This window comes from Pieris napi, chromosome 10 (genome assembly GCF_905475465.1).
Source record: "Pieris napi chromosome 10, ilPieNapi1.2, whole genome shotgun sequence".
Lineage (NCBI taxonomy): Eukaryota > Metazoa > Arthropoda > Insecta > Lepidoptera > Pieridae > Pieris > Pieris napi.
This window is the reverse complement of record NC_062243.1, coordinates 11,211,250-11,231,551: the sequence shown is the minus strand read 5'-3', so window position 1 is coordinate 11,231,551 and position 20,302 is coordinate 11,211,250. Positions and strand designations below refer to the sequence as shown.

At 33.0% G+C, this 20,302-nt stretch overlaps 1 protein-coding gene across 6 annotated transcripts in view; it reads left to right on the top strand.

Moving 5' to 3' along the window:
• Window positions 1-20,302, top strand: part of LOC125053188 (potassium voltage-gated channel subfamily H member 8-like) — a 76,682-nt gene that overhangs the window by 30,421 nt on the left and 25,959 nt on the right. For all 6 annotated transcript variants that reach the window (XM_047654429.1, XM_047654428.1, XM_047654427.1 and 3 more), the window contains exon 3: window positions 16,561-16,791. In XM_047654429.1, the coding sequence (XP_047510385.1) occupies window positions 16,561-16,791 (231 nt within the window). The remainder of the gene's footprint in view (window positions 1-16,560; window positions 16,792-20,302) is intronic.

Below are 20,302 nucleotides of genomic sequence, written 5' to 3'. Positions count from 1 at the left end.
GGGTCTAGCGTTTGCGTTGTCTTCTAAGAGCGAATTGTTTGTTTTTGGTGGGCGTATAATCAACAGTTTTAGTATGAACTTCGAGGGGAAAAATCTGTGTTTGCTATCGACAACTTTCATAGTTAAACATCAGATTAATTACCAATCATTTATTTATTTACCTATAAGTACACATATACACATTATAAATGAAAATTCTACATCAGATTAGATTGTTAAACAAAATATACGAAACGGAAAACATACCTAAGTCAATTCAGTACATTATTATATAAAAAAAAGAAAAGTTAAATTTAATATTATAATATAAAAAATTTGTTACTACTGCTAAATAAATTCAGTCTTCCCGCTTCCCGCTAAAATATTTCCTCACACCCTCTTTAATAAGGGGGAAAATGTCTCATAAATTCATAAATTGTATTGTAGTTAGCTACTTCATTGGCGAATTACGCAGATAATTCGTGTAGTACCTATGAGGCACCTAGAAAATTTGTGAATATTTGTCGCATGCGGGGGAGGGATTCCTAAAAAAATTTAATGAAACCAAATATCATACTTTCCAATTAAATTTTTTATCAGTTTCATTTTAACCATTGCTAAATTACGTAATTATTCAAGTCAAGAGAATAATGTTTAATACTTTATTTTTTTAGTTAATCTATAATGTTTATTTTTCATAGTTATATAGACATAGAAACCACATTTTTTCGTTCATTTTGGAAAATAAAACCAACTTCCAAATACAGTCCATCATCAGACACACGAAAGTGGTTTAGCATCTTGTCTTTGTGCCCTTTCCCATTTTTCAAGTTCACAAAAACCGTTCAGTACTTATTGATAAAAATAATGAAATAAAAACAAAATGTAATTTACAAACTTCGCTGAAAGCAGGAATAAACCCAATACTGATTCAATTTGCTGCGTAAACATTGACAAATTATTATATTTCGTGCATTATTGGCCACGAAGTTATAAGTCTCGAAATTGTGTGTTTTAACAGGTGTCTGAGTTTATTTAAGACATTCATATTTGGACGAAAAACAGTTTTGACATTTTTATTTTATTTAACTAACCTCATTACTATGTGTTATTATGACATAATAACATACTTACGGCCAAAACCAATATGCAATCTCAATCCAATTTTAGCTGTCATAGACTGACAATTCAATCCATTTCTAAAGAAAAGCATGCCAATATTCAATACATGGACTGAGATACCAATCTAATTATTCAACCAATCGTTCAGAGGGCGGATAAGAGATTGAAGATTGCCCTCTGTATGAAAATGAATGTTTCCTCATGCCCACAACCTATCTGTCCATTTTGACAGTTGCTTCCATTGGCCAAATCAATCTCGGATTGCTATCGGTGAAACTCGTATGATTTGGGTTTGGGATTGCGACCTAACTTAATATTCATTGGGAAAATTTATTCATCTTCGTCATATTCCAGTTCTAGTGATAGTGATTTGGAAGTTTAAATGCAATTATCCGATTGGGATAGTAATTCTGAACCTGGAAGAAGACAACGTACTTCTGTGCGAAGACATAAGAAGACAGGAATTTATTATATCCAGAGCCTGACTGACGCCGAATTCACATTAAGATTTAGGTTAACAAAAGAAGCTTTGGAGACACTTTTACACAAAGTGATGTCTATCATATATGACTTCTTTTGCAGGTTTCATCTTTTCATCAACTTTTGTAAAAAAAATTTAAATATTAGCTACAACCAAAAATATTTGTTACTATAGATACTACCTACTAACTCCACTTCAAAACCTCAAGACTCCAGCAGAACATCTTTATAACGAATCTCAAATACGAAGCAGAAATGTGGTGGAAAGGACATAATATGGTGTTTGGAAAAAATCGGTTCCCCAAAATCGGTTTGTCAAAAAAGGTTTTGCTTCAAGTATCTCGTGTACAAGCCGTGATAGTGGCATGTGCAGTGTTGCACAATATTGCTATTGATATGCGAGATGAACATTTTGAACTACTGCAACAAGTAGATGAACAAGCTGATGATATTGATCAAAGCGTAATTGACAACGTTGGAAATGCAAGTGTGCGAAGTAATCTTATAAGTGATTATTTTGCTTTATTACTATAATATTTTATAAATTACAACATTTTTGAGATAAATTAAATAAAAATTCAATGCTTTTATTTAAATAAAAATACAAATTTTTAATACAATACATCCTCGCTCCAGGCACAAAATCTATTATTTTTCTAATTTATTTAACAATATATTTTTTTCTATGGCCCATAATTCTCTTTTATGCTCACTTTCTTTCTCTTCAAATGCCCATTGCTTTCTCTTATTTAGAAGCTCTTCCTTTCAATTGACTTTCATTTCCTTCGACAGACAACAATATCATGTCTTTGACTTTTTCCTCGAGGGCCACCTCCTGTACGATATGTTTCAGCATATATCAAGGCAGACTTTTTTCTTGTAGCCCTCTTTAAGCTTTAGCACTGCGAAAGTTTACCCCACTTGTGCTATTAAACAGCGCCTCCAGCGTCTTCCAGCACTGCTCTTTCTCCTGCCAGGTGACTGAGTCACTCTTTTTATTTTCTAATATATTGTTATGGTCAGCAACAAGCGAAGTTAGAAGGTCAACTTCTTCCCAGCTGAAATTGACGCTTCTTTCACGTTTTTGCGTAGACATTTTTTTAAGTTAAAGAACCAACCTCGAATCACAAAAACAACATACACAAACTACTCAGAAAAAATTTATATTTGTAATAATATGTACTAAAATACTCAATAACCTAACAAACAAAAATACCATATGAAACTGACAGCCCGTTTCGTTACAAGTAATATTAAATGACCAACAAAAAGGTTAAGGTTCTATGTTTTTCTATTGAATTTTGTAACTTTATTTGTTCGTAACAAAAAAACAAACAAAACGTTGCATAGCTATTTGCTACTTTATCCATACATTGTGAAACAGACCCTAAGTCTTACTTATTTTATTTCGTTCCAAAAACACCAAACTTTTGGTATGCTTGAACACAACATACCTATTGCATTGAACGAAACGCGGTCGAGAGGCAAGGATCACGCTAAAGATTGCTGTCAATCTTTTGTCAAATAAACAATCGGATAGCAGAAATGTTTATTGGCATGCAGATTGGAGATCGGTCTTTAGATATGAATCAGTCCAAGATTGGTTATAATCATAGATTGAGGATACATTATTAATTTTGGCCGTTAATAGACCTCGATCGCTAGAGACGATGGCAAGCGGTCGGATGGGATGTCGTTGATTCCTTGGAAGATGGGACGGGATTTGGTAATGCTATTTGTGTGGACACGTTAGCATCGTCTGACCTTCCTCGGCAAGACAAGCAAAAAAGCTGATGCGGCTGCAAAGCGGAAAATAATAATCGTCTCAAATATAAGAGTCTTCCCTCCAACTTCGATTTTGTTCTCTTTGGAGTAGAGACTCCTGAGCCGTGGGGTTCAAGTGCACAGGCGCTAATTAAAGATTTAAGTTGGCGCCTGGTACCGCTGACCCCAGTCCTTGTACTGTCGTCGCTCATCGAATAAGTATCGCAATCCCAGCTTTAAAGGTACACTGCCACAAAGACCAACCTTTTTAATTTTGTTTTTATTATTTTTTAATTATTTTTGTAAAAAATAATTAAACAAAATATTAAATATGACTACGTAGGTTAAGAAAATTGTCAAATAATGAAGTTAGAAAAAATCTCCACTTTGACGAACTATTTTACATCGGGGCTCGTAATAGTTCTATAGAACTAGATTATCCAGACACATTAATTATTAACCGAGATAGTGGAATGTAATTAGTATATTTAATGTCGATAAAAACATAGATATAAATCCTCTTAAAACTTCGTTACTAAGTACTTGGACACCTGCCGGGAACTTTCGAATGGTGTCTGAAAAGGGTAATGAAGCATAGACAAGATCTAGACGTCTAGCGTCTGCATCTATACTTTATTAATTTGTAACAAGTCTAGTCTTGATCTACGAAGACATTCCCTCTTCTCCACAATCGCTTTTGTATACACAATTTATGTTGATATCGATCGATTTTGTTTACCTTTTCTTTGGTGATGTTTTACGGAAAGAATTGAAAATTTAATTTTCACGCAACACTACTGTTTAAACTTCACGCATAGTCAGATAGGGTAACAAATAAATCCATCTAATAATAACAAAAACTAAGATTATAAAATAATTGACGGTAAATTGTAATGTGTAGATGAAGATCTACAGATTATGCATTCTCTGAAAATGTCAAATCTTGCGTCAAAGTTTACCTGTGCAATCTAATCTATTCAAACTTCAAATCAATTATTGATTAATTTTTTATTCATACAGGTAACACAATGTACACTTTTGAACGTCAATAAAGAATTACATATTAAATGTTTCTAATTTACATTTACTGCCAGTTCTCAAATCAAGGGCGTAGAACGGACGAGAAGAAATGGCAATAAACTCTTCTCCACTCTTTTTAATCGCCATTTTTTTTGGTTTTACAAAATATTTGTAAGGAGCTGCAACCATTACACCATATTCCACATGACATACTTCTCTCGCTTCATCCACTTTTTAATCGCCAAGTTTTTTGTTTTACTAAATTTACGTTTGAACGGAGCCTTTAAGTAATTAACTATTAGATAGTGAAGTCCCATGATCTCCGATGCGGCATGGGGTAATGTTTCTACGTCTGTTTCATGGCTAGATGAAGCTGCTCACATATTATGATTAACTCCACATATTTATTGTTTCACCGTTAATGAGATGACTTTTAAAGTTCATACCTCTCCAAAACATAGACAACATAGAAAACATAGAAAATTTAATACATTTCATTATAAAATACAAAACACTGTATACGACATACGAGTTTCTAGTGTATGCTTATTATCGTAACATTCTATTTAGAATAAGGTTTAATGAGCACAGAGAAACGCTCATATAATATTTTACTTATAAATGAAATATTGTTCATGTGAGAGCGTGTGTGAAAAACCACCTTAATCATAAAAATGAATCGGTGTAACTGGACCATTTAACTAACATATTAATATCTGTTTTCATGAGAAAGAAACGAAAGAGTAGGTACTTTAGTACAATTAGAAAGTGACACAAGTTTTAGAAGATTATATCGCAGGACATTTGCTCATTGTAATATTCCACAGATCATAATGTAAATACAGTATAAAAAAATTTACTACATTTATGCCCATCCGAGGGAATAAGTGAATATTAAGATAAGTAAAAGAAAATAATACAATTAACACAACAACGCTTTTATTAATCGTCCCAATACAACGATGTTCTAAATTGAACATTCATTTTAATGATTTTAGTCAAATTTCCATTTATACTGCTATGTAGACAATTAGACTCGCTTTTTATATGATGTAAATAAAATATAATATATGTAATTCTAGTCAGTAAATATTAGGAATTACTAGAATTACATATAAAAAGAGAAAATTTATAAAAAGAAATTAGGGAAATGATGGTACGGACGACAAAAATTAACCTTCAGGTTCGTATTGCACAGATGCATGTAGGCCATGTTTTTCGATTTTGCACTAATGAAGCATACAAAATATTTAAGGCGTATTTAAATTATAGTTACTGGGAACGGATATGTGTTGCCATAACATGAATTTTAAATAAGGAATAAAAAAGAACAATAAAACATTTCCAAAGACAAAAAAGATGAAAAAAAGCCGCGAACGTTTCGTTATCCCCACGTTTGAAGTACACCTGACATAATGAAAGATGTGAAAGCATTTTTATATTTTCTAACATAAAGTAGACATTTTTAAAACATTTTCCGTAAAGACACATTAAGCTTTCGCAATTATCAGGTGTCGCGTTGATATGAAAGCTAAAAGCAAGTTCGAAATGAAAAAATTTCAGAGAAAAACCTCGTGTGTGATGAAAAGAATCGTTGCGAAAATTTTTAAAACGGGCCTGGAAAAGCAGCGTTGCATTTTCTTTTACTCGGCCACGTATTTATAACATGTCACTCGCCCGTGCAGTATAATGCGACTTCAGTATGGAGTCATTAATAACATGTATTTATAAATTAAAGGTCCAATTAAATCACTGGACGATAAACATCCATAACATAGTTTAAAAGTTGTACGTGAATTCGTGTGCGTCATGTAGAAATTTCTTATGTTTAAATAATAGCATTAAATTAATTGATAAGAAATCTTAGTGGTTAAATTTCTGCTTCAGTGATTTTCTTAATTATTAATCAGCCAATGCGTTACTAACAGATTACATCTAAAGCTGAATTCAAAATTAGAATTCTTTTTGTAGACTCACATTTTTTTTTGTATCATACACCTAATCTGTGAAGAGTAATAGAGTCTGTCAATTGCCAATGTCAATTCACGACCATCGTCCATTAGGGATAAATTAATATCATCACGACCATCGACGTTCTATTTTATCATAACATAAAATTTATTTATATTTATTTAATAACAAATCATTCCAAATTTAAAATCGTCATTGAGATAGCGAATCTATCGAATACTTCGTATTATTCACGAATTAATTCTTATAATAAATTAAATTGTCCCTAATCAATTAACGCCACGTCTATTTCCGGAAAATATTTCACTGAATGTATACAACAAAAGCTCTAAAGTCGCTTGAGTTCAATAACTTAATATTCAAATTAATTCACGGCGCAAGATTTTAAATGGAAATTCGTGTAGCGTACGTAAACATTTTCCTAATTCGAGGTCATAGCGAAGTATTCAGAATAGGCTATTGCTATATAAAAACTTCAAAAATTTGTATGGATCTGTTATGAAACCAATAATGAAATAATAATTGACGAAATTGGTTTTTACAATATTTGGAAAAAGGCGACGCCAATATCCGTATCACCTCGACGTTCGAGTTAGGGTATATGAAGAAAAGAGCGTACCTATTCTTAAAAGGCCTGCAACGCACTTTCGAGCCTTCTGGCAGTGTAAAGGCGCGGTATCACTTAACATCAGGTGTGCCTAAATCTATAGTGCATATTCTATAAATCTCAAGTTGGTTAATGCTAGATGCGTAGATGGCGGAATTTTTTTTTGTCGTATCAACAAATAATATTTATTTATTATGAAAGTGTTAGACACTTACATAATTAAGTTTAATAATGTCTCTCTGTTAATTTATTATGTAAAATTCTTAAATCTTTTATTTTCGTAATGTGTTTATATTTTAAGTAACCATTGGCTCTGCACCATTTAGAAAGAATAGTGCATTGGTGTAGTCGTGATATGAACGCACACGTTCAAGAGTCGCTCGCTCAAGCCCCAATTGTATTGTTTATCCTTTAATAAACAAAATGACATCAAGGGTCGATCGAAATTACAAGGCAACTAGATGTGGTTTGCGGTACCACCCGCATTAATTCGGTCGTAGCACGATGTTCTATAGCCTAAAGCTTTTCTCGGTAAATAGACTTTTTAATGCAAAAAAAATGTGTACTAGGTGTACACACGTAAGAAGTGAAACTTCTTTATGACCTTATTTTTCGAAAAATTATCTACTATATGCAACTTAACGAAATTGGTTAAATAAAGTTTAACAAAAGGCTTTTATTATCATAGACATGAATACAAATACAATTATTTCATTTTACCTTATTACTACTAAGATTATAACAGAATTTCATTAATTGTAATAGAATTATTACTATCATTTTTATCGTTATTATATATTTTTGTTATGGCTTCGAATCTCTTCGGATCAACCGTGGTAGGGACAAGAAAAAGATGGCGCGTAACCGAAAAACGGGACGATTTGCTACAAAATTTCTCACATACGTCGATAAAGAACTTTCATTCCAACGCCGATAAAGAAGTTTGACTTCAAAAAGCAACATGGCGCGTAACCGAAAAATGTGACGCGTAACGAAAAAATGTTACACAAAATTTTTTTCCAACCCCGATAAAGAAGTTTCACTTCAAAAATAGTTGTTAGACATGGTATCACAGACTTTTCTGTACATATTGATGTCTTCTATAAAACTGTGGTACATCACTTTCCTTTATTATGAATAGTTTCCCCATCGTACACGATTAAGGAACCTTTATTAGTCTTTTTCATACCTTGGGTTACACACAGAACCAAAACTTTTTTGAAAATAGTCTATATCCTATGTTTATCAGGGATAACGTAGGGTTGAAATGGTCAAACAATTTTTTAAAGCAGTCCCGTAGTTTAAGAGCCTCTTCCATGCAAAGAAACGAACAAACAATCAAATATTTCTTTTTTATAATATAAGTGTACTTAAACAAGAAACATGTTATTCGGCTACGAAAATTGTCAAAATTTTTATGATTTATTTTGTATAGTGACTTCAATAAAGTCAACGATGTACTACTAATACTGCACCGTGTTTATTTGAACAAGGTCGCCATTTCACTTGTCTGAAAACCACAGCTTAGCCGATACTAGGATGACATTATCAAGCGTTTTCGCGGGTTTTTTAAAAGTAAATCTATATTTTAACAACGAATGACACAGATTGAGATAAGATATTTGTATTTAATCATGAAATTCAATTTTCTGTTCAACTTGTCCCAGTAAAATGTATTTTTAAAACAATTTTATGCATCAGTTGATGCAATAAAAATATAAGTGGCTGTCCACTACACGGACATATTGTTATTGTATTTGTAATAGTTCTAGCTCTCCCAACAAAAACGAAACTCATAATATTTTTCATATTCATTTACATGATCGAAGTAAACATCGTCTTCGTATTTATACTAAGAATTGGCCTAAAATTTGGTTTCTGTAGAAAGTTTTGATGCTCCAGGAGATGATAATTACAATCAATTTAATTTATTCCCGTAATTTTTAGGAAACATGAATGTACATATATATATTACAACCAGAGAATAATTTCTAGAAGCATACTTTACCGCCAAGGCACTTTTTGCCCTCCCAACGTATTTCCGATTCCGATTCTTAGAAGACGGGCAACGCACTTGCAAGCAGCGGTATGATCTCAGTACCCCTATTCTATCGAAAAAAATATTAGTGAAGTATTTCCGAACGAATAGGATTCTCCAAGAAAAGAGCGTACCAATTCTTAAAATACCGGAAACTAAATAAAAAATCTGTGTTTACTGCACAAGATGTTATGCGAATGAATTTTGAAGTTCTACTAAACGAATACATCAACCAATAGCGTGTATTTTTTCACGATCTCCCGTAATCTGTCTCGATCTTTCTCACTATAGCTTTCTTCCACCTCTCGCTCCATGGCACTGTGCGTCGTGCGACGTTTGCTCTATCTCACTCTCTCTCTTGGTCTTTCTCTCTTACTTGCTCCCTACTCTCGCTCCATGGCTATTTGCTTCATGCTACGTTCGCCTTTTCTCACACTCTCTCAATCGTTCTCAATCGCTCTCTTCGACAAAAACGCTGCACATCTTCGTGACGCTAATATTATTATTATTGCGTTTCATCCGTAAAAAATTTACCCTCACGTGCCCAAAGAAGTTTCACTTCAAAAATGCTTACATGATAATAGCGACAATAAGTGATTTGACCTGTAAGGAAGATAAATGTGGTTTCAATACCTTTGGGAGAAACTGTATTCAAGCATCGCGCAGCCACTTTTCAAAGGATTTATCTGTGAAAGGAACCGGGATTATTAAAGTTGACATTGATTTTTACAGTGTCTTCATAGTAGTAATCTACTTGCAAATTTCTCCATATTTAACTTTAATATATTTTGCATTTCTTTTTGAGTTGTGTGTTGTTAAATGATTATTCATTATCAGTAGATATGCATTATAATGGGCAGGATTTGGGAACCCTTTTAAGTAAACAGCACCTGTGTTCCCAGCTCTTCCATAACAAAGTTGTTATATCTTTATAAAAAAAAACAAAATTGTAATTGAAAATATAAATATATACATATGCTCGAAATAAATAATTATAGTTTCATAAATTTTAATGAGGGTGATCTGAAATATTTTAACTCGGCCGACCGTCACATTTTTTGATTTTACAGCTTTGTTTTACTCGGATTGTGTTGGACGCGTTTTTTACCTTTACCAATTATATTTGTTAGTGGCTACGTCCTCAGTTTAATAATTTTGTAGTAAGTGTTTTGTGAGTAAGGCAAGTTAGCAGTTGAACCTCTCTTATTGTTCCAAAACTAATATAATTTCTCGTTACGGCTGCCAATTGAGTGCCTTTCTTGTTGTTAACGATATATCGAAAGTAGGTATGTACTCAGGACCTATTATTTTAGTATAAAATTGTGTATCGATGGCAACCGAACCGTTCTTTGTGGTACAATATACATACACGTATGTATGTTTATAATAAATTCTTCTCCTAATTTTTAACAGCATACGCGACGCATAATTGCCTGATTGAATGAGTGAAATAGTAAGTGTAATGCATATGAATCAACTACATGTTTCGTCTCAGTAGCTTCTACAAATCAGCGTCAGGTATCTTCATAAGCCAGTCCTTTAACAGAATTATTTATATAAAATACAATGTGTAATTGTACACACACATTAAACCTTAAACCCTAAGCAAAATCATTACTTTAAAAGGAGATTCTATTAAACTATTGTTTATAATGAAATTAATATCTTACACTGACATGATGTGGTAAGTGAAAATACAGTTTCCCTGAGAGAGTTGTCTAAGGGAAGTCCCGTAATAACTTATTGGATTTCCACAAAAGACAGTTCATATTGAGTGCTAAGCGCGCTAGGTATGACTGCCAAATGTAAAATCCATTGACATACAAAGTAATACCTATTTTGTCCTTCATACAAGTAGCAAGGTATTAATTATATGAACCTTCAAGCTTTAGATATTTATTTAATTCACCCTTATCCCAGCAAACAGTTGAGTTTCATTAAACGCTTTAATTTGTTTTAAAATAGTTATGCTTACCGCAGTAACAATAGACGAAGTTTTAAATAGTCTACATAAGGTAGATGAGGGTTTCCGGTGAGGTAAAGCAATCAAAACTTATTCCTACAGCTTACGTACGTTCGCTGGAAATTTACACAGAAAAAATTCAATATCAATATTCAACCTTGGAGCAGTATTTACTCACTAATCGTCTGATCCTCGACTCTGCGGTCTTGCGTTCAAACTCCGGTCGTTGGTCGTTTTTAAATAATGTAACAATGTTTTTTTTTTTAACACTTAAAGTAAAGGAAATTACGTGATGTAATGGTCATTTCAAGAATAAAACACATTGTGTTTCTGGAATAGAATTGCGTGCCCTAATTGGGGGTAATAATTGGGGGTTGTGGGACTTGCACCAGAATTTATTTGAATAATTGGTTTATAAATTTATTCGTTACGTTTGCTATATGATTTATGTAGTTGGTATTGTCTAATACCTATCTGCGTGGCTTTTAAAAAAAAATTAATGCAAAAAAACTTCCGAAATGTATTGAAAATTTCTGTTTGAAAAACGAAGTACAGAAATAAGAAAGAAAACAAAAATTGTTGTCCCATTGCAAACTTAAGTGGAAATGGGCGGACCACTCCGCTCGGATGAACAATGGCCGATGGACAAACAGGGTAAGAAGGTGGAAAGGGCCACCAGGGAAAATAAAGAGAGGTCACCCTCTTGCACTGTGGGATGACAACTTTTTTTTTAGAAGTTGGTGCCAGTTGGAGTCCTATTCTCTATAAGAAATGTATATAATTATTTCTGTATAAAATTTTATGTTCTATGATGGATTAATGTTTCAAGGAATAAATGAGGCTTAATAAATAATACATATTCAATGTCGTACAACTGTTTAATTGTTCTATTACCTGGCAAATACTGTTAATGGCTATCTCCCTCTTTCAACTTGATTAATAACATCGATGAAAATATTGATGTGTTTTACAGTCTTCCAACTACCGTAACTTTGTTTATCTTGCTCTTAATGAGGTTTAAGTTTTCATTTAGTTTTAGTTATTATTATTATTTAATTTTTTAGTTTTAGTTTTTATTGCTTATTTTTTTTATTTTGTGGTTGCTTGTTTAATTTTTTCCCTTGCTAGCTTGCTTGTGTTCTATAACTGATGTGTATGTGTGTGAAATTTGTGATGTTATATTTTATTGTATAATTTTATGCATACACGTTGTTTTAGAACTCATAAATAAATATATCATTAAATTAAGCTTTGTAAGCTGTCTTTAGCTTTAAGACTTTTTAACTTTTTCTGTATCGTCACTATTTCGGCTATGGATCATATAATTTTAACGAGATACATGCCTTGAGGAAGGTAAGCAGTTTTGAACTTTACTGATACTATGACACGTTCGCCTTAATAGGGTTTACGTTTACTACCTTCAGCTCTAGTACCCCGCTACGTGTTAATCTGCTGTTGTAAGCTCTTTATGATTTTAACATAGTTTGTAGGGAGCTTTCAGCATATCCGTATTAAAAACATGTTCACGTATATACTATAAAATCTTGTGGTTGTTCCAAAATTAAAAATATAATGTTTTCCTATGAGTGTAGGTATAATAATTTTGAAATTGGAACGCCGTGCCTTTAAGTGTCGTAGACAATAAATTCATGCGTAATTATAATCTACGGCTAGCGCGCAATTCATTTGATATTAAAATTCTACGACATTTGCTGTCATACACAAATTATTATTTCATTTTGAGGTTTAATTACACTTTAGGTCTTCGATTATATAAGTGGGATCTTTAGGCTATGGTCTGGGTATGGCATGCTAAAAAGCATGAATCAAATTCATAAATCGATGTACATTTCTAATTTAATAATTATTATGATAACTAGTCAATTCAATAATTGTTTAAGTCAAGGAATTATTTTTAGTATAATCATAAAATAATCATTTATTAATGTATCTTTAATATTAGTACCTGAAAATTAATTTCTATGGAAGATTTTTATCTAACCTAAAACATATTTTGCTAGATTTTACCAAACTTTTTATTTGCTAATCTAAATAATTCTTATTTTTTTATTTACTATATACCTTTACACACAAATCTTTCAAGACTTCTTTATTTACACTTGCTATTATTATTTTTCTACTATTACTATTATTACGTTATTTTTATTTTTTGCGTCTGATGCGCAAACTAACTGTTATGGTTTCCGGCAGAAAGACCAGCGTTGTGGAACACGTCTGCTCCATAGCATTATGCTGAGCCAGGGCCAGTTACTACCACAATACACACACACACATTACACACTTAAAACCTTATTCCTTTTTTATTTTTCCCAAATTTCTTGTTATTTATCTTTTTTGATTAATTATTTTGTATGTTTCTGTGTGTGTGTTTCGTTAGTAATAAAAGCTATGTCTGTCTGTCTGTAAATAAGAAAAGTAATTATTAATTTTGGGTTTATAAATTTATAGAATGATATAGTAATAAATTAATAATATTAATTCATCAAACTATTTGACAGTGCCTGTCAACCCCAATCCCTAAACAAAATTGATCATAGTGACGGATGAGCTAGTTTAATCTAGTTATTTCGTGAGTCCTTTCTAATTTAATCAATATAGTAAAAATAAATCCTTGGTTATAACTTTAACTTAATTATTTCATTAACGTTGTGGGTAAATTTAAGCCCAAACTAATTTAATTTGCTCCAGTTCAAACAATTTGTATGTCTCAAAACTTGGCGATTAAAAAGAGTGGCGGAGAGTTTGTTGCCAGTTCTTCTTGCCCGCTCTACGCTCTCGAACAGGTAGTAAATGTTAATTTATAATCAATTTAACATATTTTCTGTTGGCATTCATAAGTCTACTTGGTTACCTATATGAATAAAGTCAATTTGAGTTTAACTACAAAATTGTGGAATAAAATACAGAAAAAACTTTATGTTTTTCTTTGCGAAAGATAAACCGATTCTTATTATTTTTTACTTCCAATGTGTAAATAATATGTGAATAGAAAATAGGCCTGTGGGTTTGTGGGGTCTGTAAGTTCGTAATCCGGCCGAAGGAATGTTCAGTGGGTCGTGATGACAAAGACGGGTTGAGGGTTACTTATTACATAGTGTAGAAGCGTCCTTGAAGATCAGAAGCTTTAACATACGGGTTTTTAAGTATTAGACCTCAACATGATTTATTTCCTTATATATATAACTACCCTAACAGCTATATAATTGCCGTAACTTAGCATATTTACGGTGGTTTTAGCGAATTCCCTCGGAGAACATATAAGAATATCGATCGTTTCGGAGACAGTGTTAAGCACTCAACTTGAGAGCTTATTACTGATACAAGTTTTATATGGACATATTATGTGCATATATATATACATATATATGTAGTAAAAGGGGGCATACGAGCTTAGGTTTCCGGCTTTTGAGGAGTATACTCTTTCTTTAAACAATTGGAGGTCGTAAAACGTATTTCCAGGGACAATTGTAGAAACGAAGCAGCAGCATCAAACCAAACAACTCTTTAGAACACTCTCCATTTTACACTTTCTCTATCTATCTATCTTGGCTTTATTACTGATCTAGCCGATCAGTAATAAAGCCAAACCTCGTAGCATTGGCGCTCCCAAGTTAGAGGCCAAAATTGGTATTTATCACAGGGTTTGCTCAAAGGCTTTAGTCAAACCTAGCATAAACCAGTCATTCCAGGATGAGACTGAGACCTTTGACTATGACATATATACTATTCGTACAATGTCGGTGTTTCCGTTTAGTTCCATATACGTCCACGACGTGCATTTTAACTTTTCATTACAAACTGTATCGTTATTAGTGTATTACGATTTTTCCTATTGTTCGTGCTAAATCCTTTGTAATTCAACGACATTTCTATCTCTTAGTGAGTAACAGGTGCAACATGCCGCGCTTTACAAAATTTTACAGATGGTGGTTGACATATGACACATGACAGATGAAGGATGTTCGTTGAAATGTAATTTTTGCATTCTATTAATTTTATTTATGCTTTGTTATCAAAATGGTTATAAAATAAACGCTATTTAAAATAAGTGTAAGTAAAAATAAACTTTTTAATTTTATGGCCTATTTTTTTCTATCGCAGTTAATATTTTACTTGTACGATAACGAGAAAACGTTAGAAAACTATGTTAGACCTGGATACAATGTTATTTTTGTACTTATCGCTGCATTCTTCAGCCTCCAAGTTAAAAGCATTGAATAACAAACCGACAAGCTGAGGTACGGACGTATTTTAAAATTTATTTTGTATTTTAATTTAGCTAAAATATTTTCCGTTTATATGAACGTTAAGGGTTATATAAGTTACTACCGGTTATCATCGATATTTCAGTGACAGTTTGCAAAACAGTCATGTATTACAACACAAATCTATCATACGTTTTACTTATGATATATAATAATATTCATACATAGTAATAATTGAAAATAATTAATAATATTAAATAATTCAATAACGGGTTTACTACTCAGCCAGCATATGGTTTATAATATTAGACAATTGACAATTTACAAATACAGATAACAAAACATAGATTGCAGATACATAGAGCTAACTTATACACCACAATTCCAATATGAATTTCAAAATCAGAGACAAATGTTGTATTGGTACAATTAGGCTAAAAAGTTTAAAATTAGTCACGCGGGAACTATAACGGCTACATTGTTTATTGGGAACACAAAGTTAAATTTAGCCTGAATAAATTAATTTGAGTATATGAATCCGTTTGCGCGTTAATATTTTACGTAAATTTATTTGCACAATTACGATAAAAAGTGAAACTTAATTTTTTTTTAATTATCTATGAAACATTCGGCATGGCGGTTATCTTTAAACTACGCGGGAGTGCCAGCTACAAAGCGTTTGACAAAGATGCTTTCTTTTCCACAACACTATGACATATCGGAGTTGTAAAGATTCAGAAACGAGATCTAGCGCGAACTATTACTTTTGTATGTCAAAATCGAAAACGTTTTTTGACATACAGCGTCGACTGTACCCCGATTTCATAGTCAACAAAATATTTGTAAGACTTATTATCAATCTTTCGAGATATAGGACAGTTATTTCACCCATTTATAAAGCTCATATTATATATAGTTCTCAATTTATTATTATTTATTATTTCTAAACACTATATTTATTATTTTATGAGCCATCATTAACAATTTCGATGCAACAAATAAGTTACTTTTTGAAGCGCATGTATCGTAAAAATATTAGCGTTATTGAAAGGGTTAATTAGATATTAAATTTGAGACTGATATTTGGTAGGCTAACATAGATAAATCTTTTTTTTATCAAAGAAAAATTCAATACTCGCCTTTGAGCGATACAACGATAATAGCGGTCATCCAATTTTTAGATACCATCGATTTGTCTTTAGCCTCGAAATAGGCTTCAGTTTCGACGATTTCCTGATCATTAGTGCAAAATTTCTGTCCAGCGAGTATTCTCTTGAGATCTGAGAATAGAAAATACGTCGCTGGGGGCGATATATATTATTGCTTAGACACAAAACATAATTATACCTTGGAGACCAAAAACAATTGAAAATATTTTCTTTGTTTACAGATAGTAATTTCGTCCTTGGCAATGCACAAGTCCCGTCATATCCCATCGTGTACTGCTCAGATGGTTTCTGCGAGCTGACGGGTTGGGCGCGTGCCCATATTATGCAGAAGGGCTGCGCATGCAAATTCCTCCATGGCCCTGATACGCACGAAGACCACCGCCGGGATATTGACGCTGCCCTCGACTCCAAACATGAACTCAAACTCGAACTTATATTCTACAAGAAAATTGGTAAGTAATTGGTGAATTAATAAATGTATTTTAAAAATAAGGCCGGCAACACACTTGCGTGCCTTCTGGCAATGTGAGTGTCCATGGGCGGCGGTGTTACTTAACATCAGGTGAGCCCGTTTGCCTCCTATTACATTAAAAAAAAATATTTGCCACGGATGGGGTGGGATTCTGCGGCCTTGATTTAAGAACTGGCAGTAATTTAACATTTAGAACCATTATTATTTTAATTAATGGACAGTTTTGCGTCGATAAGCAATTTATTAAAAGTAAACAATCTCTTTAGCACCAGTAGCTAGTTAGGAATATTTTTGAAACCGCTCTTAAAACAATTCGAACATTTTTTATATAGAACCCCTAATAGCGACCAGGCAGATCTGTGGCCGAAAATGTTTTACATAGAACCCCTAATAGAAATCAAGCAGATCTGTGGCCGAACATTTTTTATATAGAACCCCTAATAGCAGATCTGTGGCCGGCTATCTAAACTGCAGGGGAGTATTTACCCTTTCCTAAAACTGGATCTTTATAGCTAGGTCTGGTGGTATACACAATAACACACAGAGTTATTTACTCATTGATTCTACTATCAATGATATAAATTTGATTTAAAGCAATGATAATAATCGATTGATATACCGATAGTGATCTACCTATATAGGTAATCGACATACATCAACTAGGTCATATAGATAATTGTAATTTGTGTCGGAACCAATTCCGTATTGAATGTCTAGTATGGATTTAATTGAAACGTTTATCGTTTTTAACCCGTTATCGTACAATTTATGACGCGTGAAACTCTATCAACGTGTTCATATGCAATAAATAAAAACCTGTGCTGCCATTTAAAGAAGTAGGATTTAATTATCATCGAAAAAGATTGAAAGAAATAATGAAATGCCTTATATATTGCGGATTAAAATAATTAATTAGAATCAGAAAAATCAAAATCATCACCAATATAAATTGTTTTAAGAAATATAACGAAAAGTATTTTTTATTAAACGTTGAGTGTTAAATAAATTTGCTACGTCTGGTGATATTTATAATAGGCCTAAATGGTAAATGGTAACTGTGTGTTCTATAATTTTTGAGTCCAATATTTTTAATTAGTGGAGCTGTCCTTTTAAAACTCAGTCGGGTAATCTGCATGATGAGCCATCTATTCAATTTCTATTCGATTTCATATTACAATTGAAATATAAAATATTAGTTGTTAAATAAGTACTGAGAATTTGGAACAAAAGACGAAACGACGAGGCATTTTGTTTGATTGCCGGGCCCAAGATACGTTACGAAAACGTATTCTACGTTTTACATTCTCAACGTCCGTTGTACCCGTGCTCGACACAGTGAGTGGATTAGCTCTATCTCTCGATAACACTTCGCAGCCTCACCTAAATACCTACCTACAAATCGGAACGCCATTTCATTTCCAATAGAATTGCGGCCCAGGGATGTTCGCTGATCCTTCGCTTTCAAATAATCATTACTTGCAATATTTGAGATCTTAATGGTATATTTTGTTAATTTAAGAATCAAATTATATGGATTAAGTTAATGTCAAAACTCATTAGAGTTACGTGTGGGCAAATAAAGTATTTTGTCATCTTTAAGATAATAAATTTTATGCAAAACCAGACGATAAATTAAGTCTGGTATAAATAAGAAAGAAATCTAATGATAAATTATCTTATCTGAAGGCGGAAGGAAAACGAATGCTCGATTTTAAAATTAAAACCATTCTAGATTCCGATTTAATCTACGAAATTATTTAGATGTCTGTAACGGATTAAGTAAGCGTTTATTTTTAATAGGCGATAAAGATTCCGAAACGAGACTCAGTGTGAATATGTCAAAACTCAAAATCCAACACAAAACGTATCCATTTTTGACGTGACAACGTTCAATCGATGATCACCAGCTGCACGCACGAAAAACCAACTCAATGTCACGTTACGTTAACTGTCCCGTTACGCTCAATGTCCCGTTACGCTCATTGTCCCGTTACGTTTATTGTACGCTTGCACCGCATCTATATCTCTTCCACTCGGTAAGATAATGCATTCTAGGATTCACTCCATCTTATGTCGTTGTCAGAACTACTACTTGTTGTTACTACCGTCTGTAAGCCGACTTTACAGACAAGCATTTTTTAGCACTAATTGTTTCTGAATATCACCCTGAGTATGGCTAAGAGAATCACAGTTTATTCAGCAGGATATGAAAAAGTTAATAAACGAAACTAAGTTCGTAGAACCACACCCAAGTGATTACTATAATATACTCTTGTGGCACGACGACGCCTCTCTCATTTCAAATTACTTTAAGTTTTACCGTAAAACTCTACTCCCTAAACATTTAACGACATCCGAAGCAGCATTTTTATATTCTTTGTTTATATAAGTATTTATTTTTATTATTTCAATGGACTTTCTTTTTATGTGAGAATTTAACATTCGCTCGAACGGTGAAGGAAAACATTATGACAAAACCGGCTTGGCTTACCTTCGACACAAAAATCGACAGTGTGTGTCAGACACAGGAGGCTGATCACTTACTTGCCTATTAGATTGATAAATTATCATGAAACAGATACAGAAATGTAAGGCCCAGACCTAAAAACGTTGTAGCGCCACTGATTTATTTTTTATACATGACAAATATACACATGTGCCGTAGCTTAAAACAAAAGTGTCGCACATTTATAGAAATATAGATTAGTACTTAAGTACATTAGGGATAATGATTTTATCCTACTAAATGCAGAAGGGTTCACAAATATATGTTATTGTAGTATTGTTACACTTATATATGCCGTGTTACCACTAAACAATTCAATCAATCAAAGTTAGGATATAAATGTTACTTCTTAATGTGTCTAAAGTGTTGAAGGGCGTAAGACTTCTGTATGTAAAAAAATATGTGTGGCAGTGTTGTTTGAAGCCATTCTGGGCTTAAGCGAGCGATTCAACCCTGAATTTGAAGTGCCTTGCGATTCTGTAACTCACACAGCGGTTTTCGCAGGGACGGTCGCGCTCAACCGCTGTGAGAGTTTGAAAAGTGAGTTACAGAATCGCAAGGCTGAACTGAACAAGCATTTGAATCATGGCTGTGTAATGGATTTTTATATCTACGATTTTACCAGGAGCCGTGTCCCCATAAATAGCTAACATCTTTTGTAAGATGGTTTGAGGTGTCTTTCCTTGTTTGGAACTTTATAATGGCGAAATGTTCAATTTTTATCCATAGTGGCTAGTCTCTTCCCGATTTACTTGTTTACCCGTTGATAACTCAAAAGATAAGGATCCGATTAGGCTGAAAATTGTTCTATTAACTAATAATCGCTCACTTAATGTGCTGCTCTATGGATGTGAAAGGTCAAGGTCACCAAAGAAATCTCGCACCGACTCCAAGTCTTCATCAACCGCTGTCTTCGCCGTATTCTGGGCATTTATTGGCCTGAAAAATTCTCTAACGAGCAACTTTGGGGGCGCTGCCGAAAGTT